Below are 19,232 nucleotides of genomic sequence, written 5' to 3' on the forward strand. Positions count from 1 at the left end.
AGGTTCACATTTTTTAAGTCTATCTTAAAGGGGAACTCCACTGATTTTACACATCAAAGTCTGTTTTCAGGCGTCAGGTAGTAGGCTATTACTGCTTATGTGGACAAAGTTGTTTAAAGCCATTTGTGGCTCCAGAGGGAGCTGTGTGAAGTCTGATAAATCTCTAATGTGATGTCACTTGAGTCAACATTGGTTGAAGAATACGAATGTGAAAATGAAAAATAAATTGGGGGCATAAAGTTAGAAAGAAGCAAGGTCACTAGACTTCTGAAGCCCGTTCCTCATCTCTGCTTGAGGCTACACTAGCCGCTATCTCTCCTGTACATGGATGTATAAAGACACAGTGTTGGAAGTGGGACACCATTCATTCCTGCAAAAGTTGCTCAGAGGCGCATGAAGCCAAAAAATTCGACTTCACAGGGTTTAAAATTATTATCATTGTGCATACAGACCAAGACCACTGGAGACTTCTGCCACGCCAACGGCTAACTTTTGATTTAGCCCTCTGCTAATTTGAATGGGGATAAAATGACTTAACCGTGTGCCTCTTTTAGACTTTTGCTAGCATCTACTGTTAGCTCACCTGGCACCACTGAGCTAGCTGACTTTACAGCTCAGTTGAGGAGGACGCACAAGCAGGAGCTTCTCATCCATGAGTAGATGCACGCTTCTGTCTGCACTGTGGTATTGTTGGCGGATGTTGTTCAGTAGTTCCACCTGGAAGAAAAACAGTTTTTTGACTGCTGAAGCAGCTTGTTGCTGTGGGAGTTAAACGTGTGGATGTTTTTGAGTATCACTGGAAACATATTCAAGGTTAACTGACACTGACAAAGGTTCAACAAGCAAGTTTGACTCAGATTTTGATTCATTAGACATGGTAACAATCAGTGCATCACTTAAGTCATCCTAGTGCAGCGTGTCAGTGTTGGCTTAGCCTCTACAATAGTTTCTGAAAAAAAGACATTGTTGTTGTTGAGTTTTTCAAATGAATTTTTTTGGCGCTTTAAGCAGCACAAGCTGAGTCCCATCTAGTTCTATTATACTGGAGAGAAGTCAGACATCTCTATAGCTTATATCTCCAACACTTATTATTGACTTTATTGTGCAATTTGTAAAGCTCTTTAAACTGCTACTCAGTATGAAATGTGCTATATAAGGAACTGTTGCTGATGTTGGGCTGTAAAGTCCACTGAACACACTGGACCTGAGATTGGACTATACATGAACTTTGTCTACAAATCACCTCTGTGGTTGCACAAAACACGTCTAGACAGATCCAGTGAGGATGAAGAGCTTAAGAGCAACAACTGCCTATCAGTCAGTGTACAGATTTAGAACAGAAAGGCTGCTCTCAAACAGGTGGCTGCCGTCGTAAAAAAAAAAAAAAAAATTAATTTGCTGCAGAAAACATTTATGACTCAAATGTTTAGACAACAAACCACAACAAGCTGTGCTTTATTGTGATTTTGGACCAGCTTAAATGTGCTGTTCTACACAAGGTGAAAACTGTGTTGGGAGGATTATTACTTTATATAAAAGATTACATCACTCTATTATGTACAGTAATCATTTAGGCAAGAGTGCATTGCTTTTTTTTTTTCAGCGACAAGCTGCTTTCCACACTGTTACCAGGACAATACATTAATGTTGAAATCCTAATCTTCCTAAAAACACAACAACTGCTCCAACTGTGCTTAGTTAAAGTCTGGAATTTAGATTTTGTGGCATCTTTGAGTGACTGACATTAAATCCATAACCCACTGTATTGTACATGATGAAATAAAAAGGACAGGGGTGCATTTATCATTTCATTTTCTCTCTTTATGTCCAAGGATTCAAACCAGTAACTGTCTGACCACAAATCTACCCATTCAATCGTGTTTAAATGCCACTAATAAACATGTATTAATAATGATTGTAAACTGATCCTCTCTGCCAACCGCTCAAACAGCCACAGCCGCACCATTACTGCTTATTTTATAAGATCTTAAATATTACTCAGCCAACTCAGAACTGAGAGCTGGACTTTTATTTTACAGTTCTGTGTGTTTTACCTTTGATTTACACCTTCCCATCTTTTCTTTTCTCCCCCAGGTGTGCCGGCCAAGCGTAATGAGCTGTACTACGAATGCTGTAAGGAACCCTACCCCGATGTGACGTTCACGGTCACCATGCGCCGCAGGACACTCTACTACGGCCTCAACCTGCTCATCCCCTGTGTGCTCATCTCTGGCCTGGCCCTGCTGGTCTTCCTGCTCCCTGCTGACTCTGGAGAAAAGATCTCACTCGGTACAGGGCAGGACACACACATCAGTCCATCCCAGCACACATACACATTCTCTCACACTAACACAGAGGGACAGTGATTCATGATTGCAATCATACATAGAGACAAAAATGTATTCCTCTCCCCCGCCTTGGTGATATCAGCCCACCAGGTCCCGACACTGTTGCTAACTCATTTATTTGTCATTACTCTATGCTAATGCTGGCATTATGACTGGGAATTAGCATGTGAGTTGGATTTTACTCATTAGCAGATGAATAAAAGCTCCATTATAAACACAGCAAAGATAATCACCTGGACCCGAAAATGTCAGCTAGTTTCAAAACGCCATTCAGTGAGACGGGGCCAGAGTAAATATATAACTGCAAGTAATCCCTCGAGGGTAGAAAAGAGACTGAATATTCTAAAATAAATCCACAGCTGATTTCACCTATTTTGAAGCGACCAGCTGCATTTATTTTGAGTACTCTCAAGTCACCATTTAAGAGCAAACTAGGCTGTGATGAAAGAATTTATCCTCTGTGTTTCTGCTCTACTGTCGTCCTCCAGGCATCACAGTGCTGCTGTCTCTAACAGTGTTCATGTTACTGGTAGCAGAGATCATGCCTGCCACTTCAGACTCTGTTCCTCTGATTGGTAAGACACACTTCTGTTTTAATTGGTGCTCAGTGTGATTATTGTCTGGCTTTCAAAGTGATGAAAAACAAAGAAAAACAACTGAGATGGATCACAAAATGAGCAAGGGCTTATTTCCTAACAGTTAGCTATTTGTGCCAGACGTGATGTTTACTCGTAATAATAGATAAACACTGGAAAAGGGTAAACAGCTAACCTGGCTGTTTCCAAAGGTTAAAAAAAATTATCTCTGCAGCTTACTAATTCCCTCAACATTTTCAGCGTCTTTCTATATACTTTGTATGCAGTTGTGTAAGCCTGTAAACGTGTTTAAGTAGAAAGTACCGACCCAAAAATAAGCATAACAGGTCCTCTAACCACTTTGGGAAAATGAAGTGAGACAATGCAGAATGTGGGCAAGTATTCTATATTAATGGTCATGATTTTTAAAAATGGTGGTGTCAGTCTTTTTGCAAGGAAAATAAAAAGGTTATATTTCATGTATTTTTCACCTTGTACCTGAATCTGACCTTCATTAAGGAGCCAGACAGGCTAAAAAGTGCCATACCATAGTTGGTGGGTCAGTGTGTAGAGTTTTCTCCATTAACTATAGGTTAAACTGCCGAGATATTCACACCTCATATTCACCACAGGGCAGCCGTTAGCAGCTGGGTGTGGGAGGTTGCTGATACAGGATGTGGAGATTATCCTCAGAGCAGAGGACCAATAGAGTTGCATGGAATGAAGCCATGCTGATACAGACTATAGGAGACGAGGCAGCCGCCCATGACATGGGAGGGGAGGCTGCAGACAGAAATGCTGCTCAGTATCATTTGGCAGCTCAGTGATGTAAAACGAAGCCATTAGCAAACTCACCTTTATTGGTGTAGACATATTTACACATTGTAGGTGGAGCGGAACTGATAGATTGAAGACAAAATAAATACTCCTCAAGGTTCACAATGAGAGCTCCAATTATACTTTGACATGGAGGTGTATACAGAAGCATTTGATTGGTCCACCTTTATATGCGCTCACTGATATCAGAGCCAGACCGAAATAAAACATGACCAATTTTTGTTTAAAGGGGAACATATCTCATGTTTGTGTGTGTCTGCGTGTGTCTGTGTGTGTGTGGTGGACCGGGTAGCGTGCTTGCCTACATGCATATGTTATGCATTTTCATGTTTCCGTGGCTGCAAATACCCGCGAGTGTGTGTCTGTGTTTTGGTTGGTTTGTACATTAGGAAGTAAAACGTTAGTCATCCTCCCACCACTCCCTGTGGTGGTATGACCTCAGGTCTGTTGACAGGGATAAACTCTCCACTGACTAACCAACCAACCAGCGGACTGACTCGGCAGCAGTCCTGCCAAAATACAATGCTTACCTCTCATGTTTCTCCTCGGACTGTATGTAGATTCATGAGCTTTTCATTCAGAATTACACCTTTAGACTGTATTAGTTGTTCTCTGTCACAAATGGAAGTTACTCTGCTGTACTTATGTGCCTTTTCTCCTCTAGCTCAGTACTTTGCCAGCACCATGATGATTGTAGGCTTGTCTGTGGTGGTGACAGTCCTGGTACTACAGTTCCACCACCATGACCCCCATGGAGGGAAGATGCCCAAATGGGTAGGTTCACAATAATTTTTTTAATCCCAACAACTGCATTATTTTCAAATAACCACACAACTTATTAATATTGGTACACTTAACTACTCATGTAGGCTGTTGCTAAGCTATAGCTGTTATTTGTTGGAGTAATACAGTAACATTTATTCAAAGGTTGACAAATGTATTTGTTATCCCAAGTGTGAGTTAACAACACTTTATTTAACTGTTTGTGAGAGACCATCATAAGCAGAAATATCCACGAACAGCGCAGTTACTTTGTATTAACTGTACAGTTATACAGTACATTTAGAGTTATTTCTCAAGATTTATTTTATCTTAAGGTTTGACAAAGCTTTGTATTACATGAAGGTTTCCACCAATATTAGTGATGGGCAAAAATGAACTAACACATCAGTATGTACTGGGTCAGCCTGTCAAACGTGTCAATGTGTTCATGAATCCCTGACTTTTCCCACTCGCCCACTAGCTGTTGTCATAGGGTACTGGTCACACTGCCTGCTATGGTGAGTGAAAGAGGGACTATCAAATTGGGCTGGAGTCGAGACCTCTGTCAGTCAAGGCCAATGATGCATTCACAGGCTCCTTGGATGGTTGTTTTTCCGATTTCAGTGTGTTCTTGAGATTTAAGTTGTAATGCTACAAAGAGGATGTGTTATGTGTTGCCAAGAGCATTTAAACAACATGTTGTTAATAAAGGGCAAAGGAAACAGATCAGATGAGCCACAAAAATGATCGGGAACTTATTTTTCAGATTATTCTGACACATGAATGCAGCAGTAACTGGGATGTCTGCTACTTGAATGGCATGTCAGTGGTCAGTGGCATTTCTGTAACCTTGTACTGAGCTTACATTGCCTACCTACATACAGGTGGGATGCTGAATTAATACATTATAATGGATATTTTACCATTATCAATCAGTCTGCCCATCACTACCCAAAATATGAATCAAGATCATAAAAGCAATTCATCATTAGCAAGATTATATACTGTGAACGACAGTTATTAAATAATAATGCACTCTATGGAAAGGCAAATATCACACTAACAGAAGTATGGGGGAGTAGAGGTTCTATTTTTTTTTTGTATTTCTATCTTCTGGCCTCTGTCTGTTTTTCATATGAATTTAACACTTATATTTTGGTCCTTAACTCACCAATCTGTCTTCCATCTCTCCACCTTATCTCATCTTTTCATCCAGGTCCGAGTTATCCTTCTCAACTGGTGCGCTTGGTTCCTCCGCATGAAGAAACCTGGAGAGGAAAGCAGAACAGCCATGAGCCCCCAAAACTACAAGTACTCCCACCCTCCTGCACACCATACCAGCACCAACAGCATTCAGATGAGCACCATACCAGGGCAGGCATCCACCCAGTCGACCACAACCAACGGGAGCATGAACCTGTACTTTGGCTACCACTCAATGGGCACAGACAACCCTGCTTTCCCACCAAGCACTGATTCGGGTGTGGTGGTGTGTGGTGGTGGTGGAGGCGGCCATCCGAACGGCTCCTCTCCACATGACATCCACTCAGAACAGACGCGGACTTTGCTGCTGGAGCAGGTTCCGGAAATTTCCCGGATCCTGGAGGAAGTGCAGTACATTGCCAGACGCTTCCGGGAGCAGGACGAGGGGGAGGCAATCTGCAGCGAGTGGAAGTTTGCAGCGGCTGTGGTGGATCGGTTGTGCCTGGTGGCTTTCTCGCTCTTCTCCATCATCTGCACCTTCACCATCCTCATGTCAGCCCCCAATTTCATTGAGGCTGTGTCCAAAGACTTCACATAAGGTTGATCTCCTCCCTCTCTGAGAGGAAAAAGACAGCTAACATTAAAAATCCTGACACGATTACAACTGTGCCACACAAGCCTCCCTGCTATGACAACGTGAAGCCACACAGTTACTTTAGAAGTGTTGTTACAAGTTACCAGAAGCAAACCTTTCCCTCTATCTTCACATATTTGTCAGTAGTATATGGTTGTTTGGAGATGATGTGATTTTTTCCCATTCAGGGTGGCTCTCCTTGCTAACACTGCACATAAAGTATGCTGCAGTATGTAGGAGGCTGAGGCTACATGCAGTATTTAATGATGTAGAAACTCACACTAATGCACTTTCATCTGTACCCCTGCTGTACCACATCATTTACCTGCCACCACCTGGGCTTCACATCTCATCAGAATATATTGCTAACATTCCCTCCTCTTACAGCTCTTTTTTGTGCTATTTTCCTCACTTTTTCCACTTCCTTTCCCATGTGCCGTGCTTCTCATCTTCTACAAATGTCTTAATGTCTTCAGCAGTTACATACAGTACAGTCAGTAGAGTTCAATAAACATATTATGAATACCTTTTGCAGGCCTATATTCTAGTGATTCTACATCTCACTTTATAAATATGGTGAAGCTGAGATTAAATCTTTTTATTAAGTTGCTGAATTTACTGAGAGCTACTGACCTGTTGACTCTGTATGCCTGTGCATGTCACTTCTCTTTAACTAGAGCTGCAACTGGTCGCTTTCATTTTAAATTAATACACTTATAATTTTCTTGAGATAGTGAAAAATGCCTGGTACAATTTTCTAGACTCAAAGGTGATGTCTTCAGATTGCTTGTTTTATTCACACAACAGGGAGTGATGAGGCCAGAGTCTAGATGCCAAGCTCTAACTACGTTCTGCTGTTGAAATAAACATTCAAGATGTAAGTTGTCTGATCGTAATGGAGTGACACCTGCGAGCTAGTTCAGGCTGTCAACTCGAGCTGCACTGATTCATACATACACGTCATACGTCTACAAAACACACCCTCCCAATTTGGCGGTCTATTTAAGCCGCAAAATCTTCCCAGCTCTCCCTCTGCCTTGTCTATGCTGCTGCTGCCCTGCATCGGCACTGCTGCCCACTCTTTCAGCCCTACTTCCATCCCCAACATCCACATGCAGGCTCCGGCTAAGGGGAGAAATATTTAATAATCACTCCCCAATATCACATGTAAAGATACCTGCGGGAAGCGATGAGGCCGTAGTCTAGATGCCAAACTCTATGTTCTGCTGTTGAAATAAACATTTAAAACATGAGTTGTCCGACTGAAATGGAGCAACGCCTGCAAGCTAGTTCAAGCAGTCAGCTTCACTGATTCATACACACATGTCATACTTCACTCTCCATGTTATCTACAAAACACACCCTCCAAATTTGGTGGTCTGTTAAATTCATTTTTCAACCCAGTTGCCAGGAAAAAATATTGGCATGATAAATCTCTGCAAACCATGGACATGTTGAATTCATTGGTTAGATTACTGAGTATGAAGTGAGTACACTCTCCTATATATTCCAGTTACTTTTTGGCTGATGGGATGGGCCAGAAATAGAAGTGGGTAAACCCCGTATACTTGTACCTTCATTAATTCCCTTATTACATTTGACGTTTCGACAACGCTGTGGTTAATGTATTAGTGATGTCTTGGTAAAAAACAACTGCTTTGATGGGTAGCAACAAAGCACCCACATTTGGCCTAAAAAGCCAATGGAAACACAACAATGACTCGCTAAATGACAATGGGTTTTGTTGGGTTTTTTTGGTCATAAACAGTCAGTTTGACTGCAGCTTGGTAGGCGTCTCTTCTATGTGACACACCATCCACCATGCTTTCCACCTCCCAATGACAAAGTCAGCACATATGTCACTTTAAAAATGCTGATATAATATGTATGAAATGTGCAAATGTAATGGACTTGTGGTTTCCAGAAACGTATCCTGCCGACATTTTCTGTTGGTCACTGGGCTGCATATATGAAAAAGACAAGCATCAATTCCTGACATTTGAGGAGTTGGAAACAGTGAATATGTTTACTTGGAAAATGACTAAAACAGTTCATTAATAATCAGAAAAAGCTACCGATTAACTGTCTCTTTATCGACTCAGTTTATGTTTCAGCTCTACTTTAAAGATCTCCATCTTATCTCTTTTTTCCCATTTGTAGTTACTGGATTGGTCCTTACTCACCTCTTTCTTGCCTTCCAGGTCATCCTCATTATTTCCTTGCACTTCCCTTCTGGCACATCTTACATCCAGGTGGTTCTATATATGTTCATAAATGTGAAGAGATAAAGTTTTACCGTCACCAGTAAAAGTCATACTTCACTATGACATCAGAGACATTTACAGTTTTGCTTTTTTCAAGACAGTTTATTAAAGCGTGAAGTAATTTCAGAGGGGATCTCCCAACATTTCTCTTTGCCATCATCCCTTGTGCTAAACAATGTAGTTAGCTAGCATATGGTACACTCTATCTGTAAATCACTCACATTAATTAGCAATGTATTTTTCTTTTGAGAGTAATGTTTATCTGACTTGTGTGCAAGTTACACAATGTGCTGCTGTATTCGCAGAAAAGCTCACAATGAAGAAAGAAGATCAGTGCAAGTAGTGATTGAAAGACTATTTGTTCTTCTGAGGGATTTTTAAACAGATTCTGAGGAGAAATCACCCCGGTAGGGACACATTCGGTACTAATCTTTTGTAGTGCCGAGTGCTTTGTGTTTTTACTCTCTAATACTCAGCGAAAGGCAAACACTTTCTTCTCTAATCTCTAGCAACAACATGCAACAAGGATTACTGGGTGACCTTATGTAACAGATTTGTGTTAAACCTTCTCACTACCCGAGCATCCCCGCTGATCCTCAGTGGTACAAGACACGCATGAATTTCCACTTTTACGCACGCAAGTGCACTCGCAGACTTCTCCAAAACTCACACATGGCCATTCTAAGTGGAGTTTTAAGAAGAACCGAGGGGGAATAAAAACATCAAAATGTTGGACACTGTGTGACTGCTGCAGAAACAGCCACTGAAATGGAATTCATGCTGTTACAGTTAATCAATGGGCCGAGTGAAGACAAACAGCTGCCACCCATCGACTAGCCTACCACTCTTTGACTCCAAGACTGTAAAGCATTTAAATGTCATGTCCACTTATAATGGACAAACAGGACAAGGTGAAGGAAGTACTTTGCAGAACTCTGTGTCCCTTCATTTTTTATCCAGCTTTGAAGTTTTAATCTTCATACCCCTTTTTTATTTCCAACCAGAATGTGATTTTTTTTGTTTTAAACACTGCAAATATGGTCAGTCTTTTATGTAATGTAATGGTATTAGGTTGAAGGAATAGCTCCATGTTTAGGGTTTCTTGTCAAGAGCCGATAAAGATATAACTCTAATGTGTGTGTGGTTAATACAAAGCTACAGCCAACAGCCAGTTAGCTTAGCTTAGTGTAAAGACAGGAAACAGGGAAACACTACTTAACCCAATTAGTTGTTTTACTTATTCTTCTGTTTTTGTATGGATTAAACAGACAATATATAACTTGAATGCTTTAGTACAGTAAATATGAGACTACAGCAGGTAAGAGAGACCGGGGTTGGCTGGTACACTGCTACTTTCTGGTCCTTTAAAGGTCACAGCAACAAAGATGTAACATCAAAACCTACTGTGTTAAAACATCTGACAGTCACTAACTTTTTTTTGGCAAGGATAACATTTCAGTTTTATGGTACTGAAAGTAAAAAAGTGGTCTGTGGACTAAATGCATTGTAAACTGTATTAGACAGAGATACTGGAAAAGTGTTACTTTTAGTTAATAGACATAACAATCAGCTACATTTTGATATAAGATCTGAAAGTCTCTGACAAGTGATGTTTGCTGGCTAACATAATTTTCTTCATAAAGCTGGGTCAAATCTTAGCATGGTTGGTTGACACATGTTGCAAAATTAACAACTGTAACCGTATTTTCAGAGATTTAAACTATTTGATCGATTATCATTACTAGTCCATACCCATTGAGTACAGCATTCCATACCATGACTTAGTCATACCAAAAATTAGAAAAAAACAACAATATTTGGCCACAGGGGGAGCCACAGCGATCGGTCGCATTTCAGCCATTTTTAAGCATTTTTCTGTTATTATAGCGCCACCCAGTTGCCAATTAGAGTTACATTTCTCCAGTCACCTTGACGCGTCCTGTTCTACATATCTACCACGTTTAGTAAAAATCGATATGGCGGTTAGGCCTAGATAAGAAATTAGCTCTCTAGCGCCCCCATTTTGTTTGATGGGGTCAATAATGGAGGGGTCCCCTCAGATTATGTGTGGTCATATGCCTACAAAGTTGCGTGGTGATCGGTGAAACCCTTGAGATGTTATACACCTTTATGTGATGAGCCACGCCCTCCTCAATATTCATTGCCTTATAGAAGCAGAAGAACTTTAGATATTGGTCCCTAGATTATGTTCACCCAGTTTCATGCAGATCGGTCAAACTTCCTAGGAAGAGATCGATTTTAAGTGTTTTTCAAAAAATTCAAAATGGCAGAAAATTTATATAACCGGAAGTTATGGGTTCTTTAAGCAAATTTGTTCCTCATGAGGAGAGGCACCTCTGTGCAAAGTTTCATGTCTCTATGACATACGGGGCATGAGATATGCCCATTCAAAGTTTGCAATTTCAATCGGTTTCAATCGGTTTGGCCAACTGATGTAATATTGCTCCATTCGCATCCTCCCATGACCCTCTACCACTGTGCCAAATTTCACATGAATTGACTAAGTCAGTGAGGAGAAAAACGTGGAACAGACACACACATGGACACACCCAAAGACACACAGACAGAGTTTTCGTCATTATATAGTAAGATTATCATTTTTAATGGTCAATGGCAAAGTAATTAGACATTACTATGAATGAGTTGCTTAAAAATTGTTTTTTGTAGATAAAATGGGTACATATAATACTAAATGCTCATGTTTCTGGTTCTTGTTTGAATTAAATGCTTAAATTGTTTCTACTGGGTGCCAACCAACCTTGTGACAGTGCTGGTTTGTACAACTGCACATGGATTTAAAAACAAATCACCTCATTTTTTAGAAAACATTTGTGTACATTAAAACAGATGAATTTATAACTTATACCTTAACCTTTTCATTTCTTGCTGGTTAGAATATAAGTATGGCAGAGAGTGAAAAGTGTGCCAACCAACCCCCGCTTACTTTAGCTTGACACAGAGATTGGAAACAGGCAAAAATGACAGTAACAAGAGAAGTTCAATTCCTTTCTCATGTCTGAATGGTTAATATGAAGCTACAGGCAGCAGCCTGACTGGAAAAAGGGGGGATGCACTGTTTTTACACCTCTGTTGTTGTAGCAAAAAGCAAAAAAAAAAATGTTTTCCCAAAATGTACAATTCCTCTGATATTTGTCCATTTGTCGTTGAACATTGTGTAGATAATAGATTGCAAGTTGCAGGGGTTACTGTGTACAGTGAAGATGAAAAGCTGAGCACTGATGATTTGAGAAAACAAAGCTTTTTTTTTGGATAAAGGAATTCATGCTGGATTTAAATGGATGTAAATGGAAAGAGAGGTCTTGGTTGCTGTATGTATGTTGTGTAATAGATTGAGGAATAATGCAAATCCTTGATCACTGACTCATTGGAGATGTAATGACTGATTTGAGATGTGGAGTGAGAAGTGTTTTCTGCATACATGTGACTCAGACTGACTTATGTAGATAGTCTGTGAGATAACCTGACCCATTTCTACTGTTACTCACTCATGTTGATGTCTATTCAGCATTTGATTTTCATGTGAGAGGCATATATGGCACTAAAAGTGATCCAAGTGTGTCAAATGAAGAATATGGAAACTTGTAAATGAAACTTGCGGAAAATATGAAGAGAGAATTCGGTGTTTGGGATACAGTAAAACACATTCGGCTGCTGACAAGTCAAAGCTATGTTGAAGCTGAAACCACACTCAAAATGCAGTGTTGCAAATTCAATGCTAAAGAATGAGGGTGTGACCGTTTACTTTTGCCATGCTATCACATTTTTTCTTCGATCACCAGTGTTGTATTTTGGTCAACTTGAGTGTCTTTTTCTTTGTGGTCTGTGCCTCTTTGCTCAGTATGATTCTTTCTCCTTTGAAGGATGTACATAAATGCTCACTGTACGTGACTATTTTGAGAAAAATAAAGGAGAAATGTGATAATTACTGGCACCTGAGTGGCAGACATGCTACTATTCACCAAATAATACATTTTAAAGTGCTTTCACTCACCAAAGTTGTCAGAGCATCCTGGGTTTCGACACGGTTGATCTGACAGGACAGACATCGTAATGGCAGCTTGTCATCTCATGTGCTGGTTAAACACAGCATGTGATTGTCATAATATTGTTCCCATACTTTACTGCCCTTGCAGTGTGTTCGCTTGTGCAAAGCTAGACAGCCACACAAGGCTTGACATTTCTTGTATTTTGGTGAAGTCCGGTTATCTTTTTTATGACTTTTGTTTGAAAAACTGAAACACTACAGAAATAAAAACACAAATCAATACAGTATTACTACATAATTCCTGCCAAACTGTAAAGCAAGAAAATTATTATACCGTGTGAAAACAGCTTACCAAACATAATAATGAGCTACTGCTGCAAATGCTGGCTAGCGAGCAAAACAACAATAACATTTATAACATGACATTCCTTTTAAAAATTCAAATGTCTGATAATTACAGACACATATTTCTTACAGACAAATCATCTCCAAGGCAGAGGCACATCAGAAATACATTTAGGAGCATGTGCTAACCTCAAGAAGGTGCTTGACAGATGAATTACCCCTACCTGACCAGTACATGGAAGCTATACTTTAATTTCTTAACGTTTCCTTTTTACTAATTTAACTTATAACTTATTTAAATTAAAAAAAAAAAAATCGGTCTATGAAAGCTGTTCAGTGACACATAAAGCCAAAAAAGTTGGCTTCATGCTGCTGCATATAAAATTACCTTTAATTCCACACTTTTTGACCAATAGAAGAGGCGTACTAGAGATCTGGTTAGGATCTCCACCGTCCACAGCCTTGAAGCCAATTTTTCCTAGTGGCTGCTCATGGTATTGCAGCAAAAAACAAACAAACAAACAAACAAACAAACAAAAAAACATTTCCCATAGACCACCATTATAAAACAAACATCTGTGAAACTTGACAGGGCACCTCAAACTGCAAACAAGGTCAATTATGACTTCTTCTATTACATTTTTGATCCATGGAGGTTTAATATTTGTGAAACTTTCCTTGAGCCAAGAAAAATTATTTAAAAATCTGTGATGTCATCATAATGTAAAGTCTATGAGCTGAGCGGGAACTCACTGTCAGAGCCAGTGGGAGAGACCCTACTGCGCATACTCAGTGGGCGGCATGCGAAGGAAGTAAACCTGGAAGCTAGAACGTTTTTTGGCGTATGCCCCGGGCAAGCAACTCCGTTGTAATGAATAATTGCAATCTTGCCATTTGGTATCTAGTTATTAATACATCTATGGAATAAAATGATTAATGTTGCGGCTGTTCTAGACGTTTCAAATGTTACTAGACTGAATGGATCGGATCATGATAGTATAACAGGTCATTTCTCAGGGGTTGTGATGCTTAAAAAAATTTATCCGCAGATGTCTCTATGGGAAGTCTTTTTGAGCCGCAAAGCATAACTTGAGGGATGTGATTATACTGTTTGGCCACTTTGAAAATCGCCTTCAAAGCCTGGTGCACTTCCTGAGGGCCTGATAAGGACTAGTTTGTTGTAAAATGACACAGTAAGTGAGATAGAAATGTCAGCAACTGAGCCCAGCATCCCTTATCTTGATTTATGAAACCTGGCAGCTCTCTGTATTGATCAGTTTTTTTTCTTCCATATCCTTTTTTTTGTTTTTATTTTGATTGACAAAACAGAACTGACACATTTTTCCAGTTTCAACACCGCCTCATACTTACTGAAGATTGAACTATTCATTTGATTTCAGCTGTAAATTTACATCTCAAGCACACTGAATCCAACCATTCAAAGGTTTTCTGCCTTGGGAACAGTATTTGTAAATGGTGTGTGTGTGCTCCATCAATAATGTGCCTTTCAGGTGTGCATGTGGCCAGATATAGTGGGATTAAAGTTAAAGGATAGGTTTCAGACTACTGCACGAAGTCTCTGCATCCAGAGCTGATAGACTGACGTGAGCTCAGACATGTGAAAATGTAAGGACGAGTCGTTAGCCAGGAAGGCTTAGAAACCTTCCTCATTTCCCAGCAGGAATGAATGACTGAGATACTGTGGGCCAAGTCAGGAGGGATCCAATCTCCTCACTGATATTAGACAGGACATTTGGCAGCTCATACCGGCAAACACGTGCGCGTGTGCACACACACTAAATGCTGCTCAGCAGAGTGATGACATGTTCAAATTGGTCAAATCTAATCTCAGGCTTCACTACGTGCAGACAGACAGCTGTTGGTGGCTGGAATTGTAGCACACTGTATCAACCCATACAAACACACACACACAAATCCAAAAACCTTCCATTTGCCAACAGACCACGCGGACAGACAGCGCGTCCCCGCTCCACCCTGCAGACTGTCCTAGTGCTTTCCCTTCATTTTTTTGTTCCTGAGATGGAACAGACCACCTGGGTCGTAGGTGGTGGGGAGGGGGGAAGGGTGTAGTTACACAATCATAGTGAATAATTTTTGCTCTGTTTGGTGGCACTGTTAGTACCAGGTCAGCTGGAAGAGATCTCCACAGACTTGGTGCAGTTAGTGTAATGTAAAGACCACACACCTGCCCCTCCTGTGAGATCTATACTGCCTTTCGCTTTGTAGAATAATTGCCTGCACGCACACACCCTTCTGGTCTTCAGGTGGGGACTCTGCACTAATTCAGAGCCTGGTCATTTTTCTGCATGACTGGGATGGAAGGCACGTTCACGGCCTCAGATGCTGTTTACTCTGACCTGTATATTGTAAACTGTATGTAAGTGACACAGTCTTGTCATTTAGATCTTTGTTCTGCCTACAGAAGATGAATATGAGTCTGTATCATCATGTCTAAATAGAGCTATCAGCACCCAGGTGTTGATAGCTAATGTGGCTATTTACACCCTGAGTGTATATACATGGGCATCCTAGCAAGGTCGATATATGAAGTTTACATGAACAGGTCTTTTCAGCTACTCTGCTAAAGTTACTGTGTACAGTGTGCATTCAGCAGCTTTATTCTCAAAACTAAAAATGATAAATCCAAAAATAAGCCACTAAAGACTGACACAGGACTCAAACCCCAGTCTACATAAGAAAGTCCTGTGCTTGACCCATTCATCCACCACTTCTCACTCCCCCATGGACTGTCTCAGTCTTTATACTACATCACTTCACTCTCTGACAGTACTTTTGTGAGTTATTTCTCATAAATTTACCACTTTAATCTCAGAGATTATCTAAGAATGCCTAGTACTAGCCCAAACCATGACCTCTTTGCCCTAATCCTAACACTTCCAACCTTGACGCATCAGCGAGTGGGATAAATAATAATGCGCTGTTGGGATGGGTGTATATAGCCAAATAGCTGCAGTGTGACGATGCTCACTCATGCACACACACTCTGTAATTATTATTAATTCCTGCACACATTTATCCAAAAAATATTATTTAAAAATAAAAAAACAAGGACTGTTTATCTTCATTCTTGCCAAGACTTAGATAAGAGGATAGATACCACTCTCTCTCATGTCTCTCCACTACATATGAATGTACAACCAGCAGCTGGTTATCATAGCTTAGCAAAAATACTGAAAACAGGGAAACAGCTCTGTCAAAATCTGCCTATTAGCACCTCAAAAGCTCATTACACTGATTAACTTCCTTTGTTTAATCCGTAGAAAAACCGAAGCGTAAAATCAAAAATTTGTGGTTTTACATAGGATTATGTGTTTGGGTAGCTGTTCTGTTTCTAGTCTTTATGCTATGATAACTGGCTGTGTACTGTAGCTGTAATCTGTACAAAGACCAGTGTTGTGGTTTTATAGGGTGGGGGGGTTTCTTGGCTCGGCACTGGAGTCTCTGCTCATTGCCTTTATGCTTAACTAAGCTAACCAGCTGCTGGCTGTAGCTTCATAGTTATTGTATAGACCAGACCCCTGGGAAAAAGGCCAACTGTGTAACTACAACTTCTGGGTCCATCCTATGATGCCACTGGGCCTTAAAAACGTTTTCCCATGGACTTACATTGGGAAAGGATTCTGTAAATCAGTGGATAAATGTTTTGAGCATCACAACCCCCACGAAATGATTTGGTTTGATTACACTTCAAAAGTCTAGAAAGGCAGCGTGATTAAATCATTTTATCCCCACTCAAGATGGCTAAGCCAGAAGTTAAACACTCAGTCTGCAAAGTCTGTAGTGCACTTGCTCTATGAGCCCCACGATGCTCAAGAGGACCCGGGTAATTTTAAAACAGGGAATACAAACTTTTTTGGCTCCATGCACTACTGAGCAACTTGTATAGGAATGAATGGGACCCTGCCTCCAACACCGTATCGTCATTGCTGTGGTGGAATTTTCAATGGTATCAATTGGTGCTGAATAACCTAAATGACTGCTGCCAACATCAATAAACCAACTGACAAGTCACAGTGAGAGCACAAGGCAGATCCACTGTCAATCTGTGGTTTTCATCATTTTAAACATGATTTGATTGATTTGATTTGTTGTCAAATATTCATGTTAACAGCTGTCCTCATTGTCAGAGAGCTGTTTTCATCAACTGCTTGCTTTGTGCCTCAGTCTTACACACTCATATCATTTATAATCTCTTCTCCTTTTCTTCGTCCTTTAGAAAAAAAGTCAATTTTCCTTTGGACCCATCTGTTTCAACTATGTCCTCTTTCCTCTGACTTAATCCACAGGGAAGTGTGTATGTGTGTGTGTGTGTGTGTGTGCAATGATGATAAAACAGTGTTAATCTGGTTTCAGAGTGACTGGGCATATAATCTTATTTACTCCTTCAATCCTTCCCCTCCCTTTTCATACAACTCATAACCTAACAGCAGTACAGTACATTAACAGTTATTCATAGTGCATAATCTTGGCACAAAAAGGATTGATCAGGAGAAAGTGGGTTAATAAAGGAGGTCAGGATGTCAGTGGATGTTGCTGTTGATGAAACAATAGCTGCAGAGATGCACGCATGTGTGAAGGCATTTGTGCAGTCACTGTGTGTGCAATTGCACAAAATGAAAACTGAAATGAATTTAACTGGATCACTGTGCTTTACCTAAGACAGGAAAACAGGCGGGATATTTTTTAGCACAGAAAATCAGGTGCAGCAAGTCAAAACTGTCTGTTTCACAATCAGTGTATGAAGGTGAGATTAATAAAATAGAAAGGTTTCACCTCTGAGATGACATGTCCTGATGATGTGTACTTGTAAGTCCCCACAGAGCCAGACAATTCATCACCATTTACAGCTTTAGTGAAGCCTGTGAATGGAATATAACACAATAGCTTCTGCTGCAGATTCCAATCCTGCACAAAAATAGACAGAGTAAGTTAGTCCAATAACCACAGTGCATAGTAGTCTGCACATACAGTATAGAAGAGAGGAACAGATAGTAGCAAAGTGAGAGTGAATGTTGATCAGAAGAAAAGACTTGGAAACCAGGTAGGACCTTTATTAAAGCTGTACATTCATCAGACTTGTCATAACTCATTTTTATCTCTTCCAGCTGACGGATGTAATGAAAAAACTTCTACACAACATTTAACCATCTTATTTAACTCTATAGTCACTGTATTAGAATTCAATAGCGTGTCTACACGTTACACTATTTTATAACTACTCTAAGTTTTATAAGTATCAGTAACTTACATGCCAAGAATAAAATAATATTCTTAGCAATACACACAAAGTTCTTCTTTCTTTAAACATTAAAGTACATACTCATGCTCCAGCAAATTATATTAGCACAAGTTACAGCTGTTATTGGTACTAAGGTGTGAACTCTAGACTGCTTTATCTACATTTATAGTAATGCATTAATAAAACTGAGATTTTCAAAGACAATACTTACTCTGTATCGTTCCATAAATCACACATTTTTGTCTTCTTTTTATTCATTTTCCATAAATGCTTATTCTGTTGGGGCCCGCAGAGGGCTGGAGCCTATACCTGCTGATGTGGGGTGAGAGGCGGGGTACACTCTGGACAGGTTGCCAGACTATCACAGGGCTGACACACAGAGACAGACAACCATTCACACCTACGGGCAACCCAAAGAAAAGTCACGCTGACATGGGGAGAACATGCAGACTCCACACAGAAGGGCTACTCCACCCTGGGTTCAGGAAGCCTCTTGCTGTGAGGTGACAATGCCAACCACTGAATCACCGTGCCGCCTTCTGTCTTCTTGTGATTTGTATAATTGTAAGGGAAATGACCACCGCATGCTGTGTTTAAATGAGAGTTTTTGAGGCAATGATAAACTTGTGGAATGATGCATTTACTCAATACAATCAATTTAGTTTTAACTTTACTATAGGGTCCAATGTGTAGAATTTAGGGGGGTATACTGGCAGACATTGAATAAAATATATTTAGTATGTTTTCTTTAGTGTATAATCACCTGGAAATAAGAAGTGTTGTGCTTTCGTTTCCTTAGACTGAGCTATTTATATCGACGTAGGGGGCGGGTGCTCGTCAACAGAGTCTGCCATGTTTCTACAGAACAGACAAATGAAACACTGGTTCTAGAAAGAGCCATTTGCAATTTTGCATTGTCCACTGTAGTTAGTGATCCATCTAAGATGTGCATCGTC

At 40.2% G+C, this 19,232-nt stretch overlaps 1 protein-coding gene across 2 annotated transcripts in view; it reads left to right on the forward strand.

Moving 5' to 3' along the window:
- The window catches only part of LOC125886115 (neuronal acetylcholine receptor subunit alpha-7-like), a 58,461-nt gene extending 50,351 nt beyond the window's left edge, over positions 1–8,110 (forward strand). For both annotated transcript variants that reach the window (XM_049572063.1, XM_049572064.1), the window contains 4 exons: positions 2,095–2,289; positions 2,837–2,923; positions 4,425–4,534; positions 5,739–8,110. In XM_049572063.1, the coding sequence (XP_049428020.1) occupies positions 2,095–2,289; positions 2,837–2,923; positions 4,425–4,534; positions 5,739–6,323 (977 nt within the window). In that variant the 3' untranslated portion in view covers positions 6,324–8,110. The remainder of the gene's footprint in view (positions 1–2,094; positions 2,290–2,836; positions 2,924–4,424; positions 4,535–5,738) is intronic.
- The last annotated feature ends 11,122 nt before the right edge of the window (positions 8,111–19,232 follow it).

This window comes from Epinephelus fuscoguttatus, linkage group LG3 (assembly GCF_011397635.1).
Source record: "Epinephelus fuscoguttatus linkage group LG3, E.fuscoguttatus.final_Chr_v1".
In the NCBI taxonomy this organism is placed as follows: Eukaryota; Metazoa; Chordata; class Actinopteri; order Perciformes; family Serranidae; genus Epinephelus; species Epinephelus fuscoguttatus.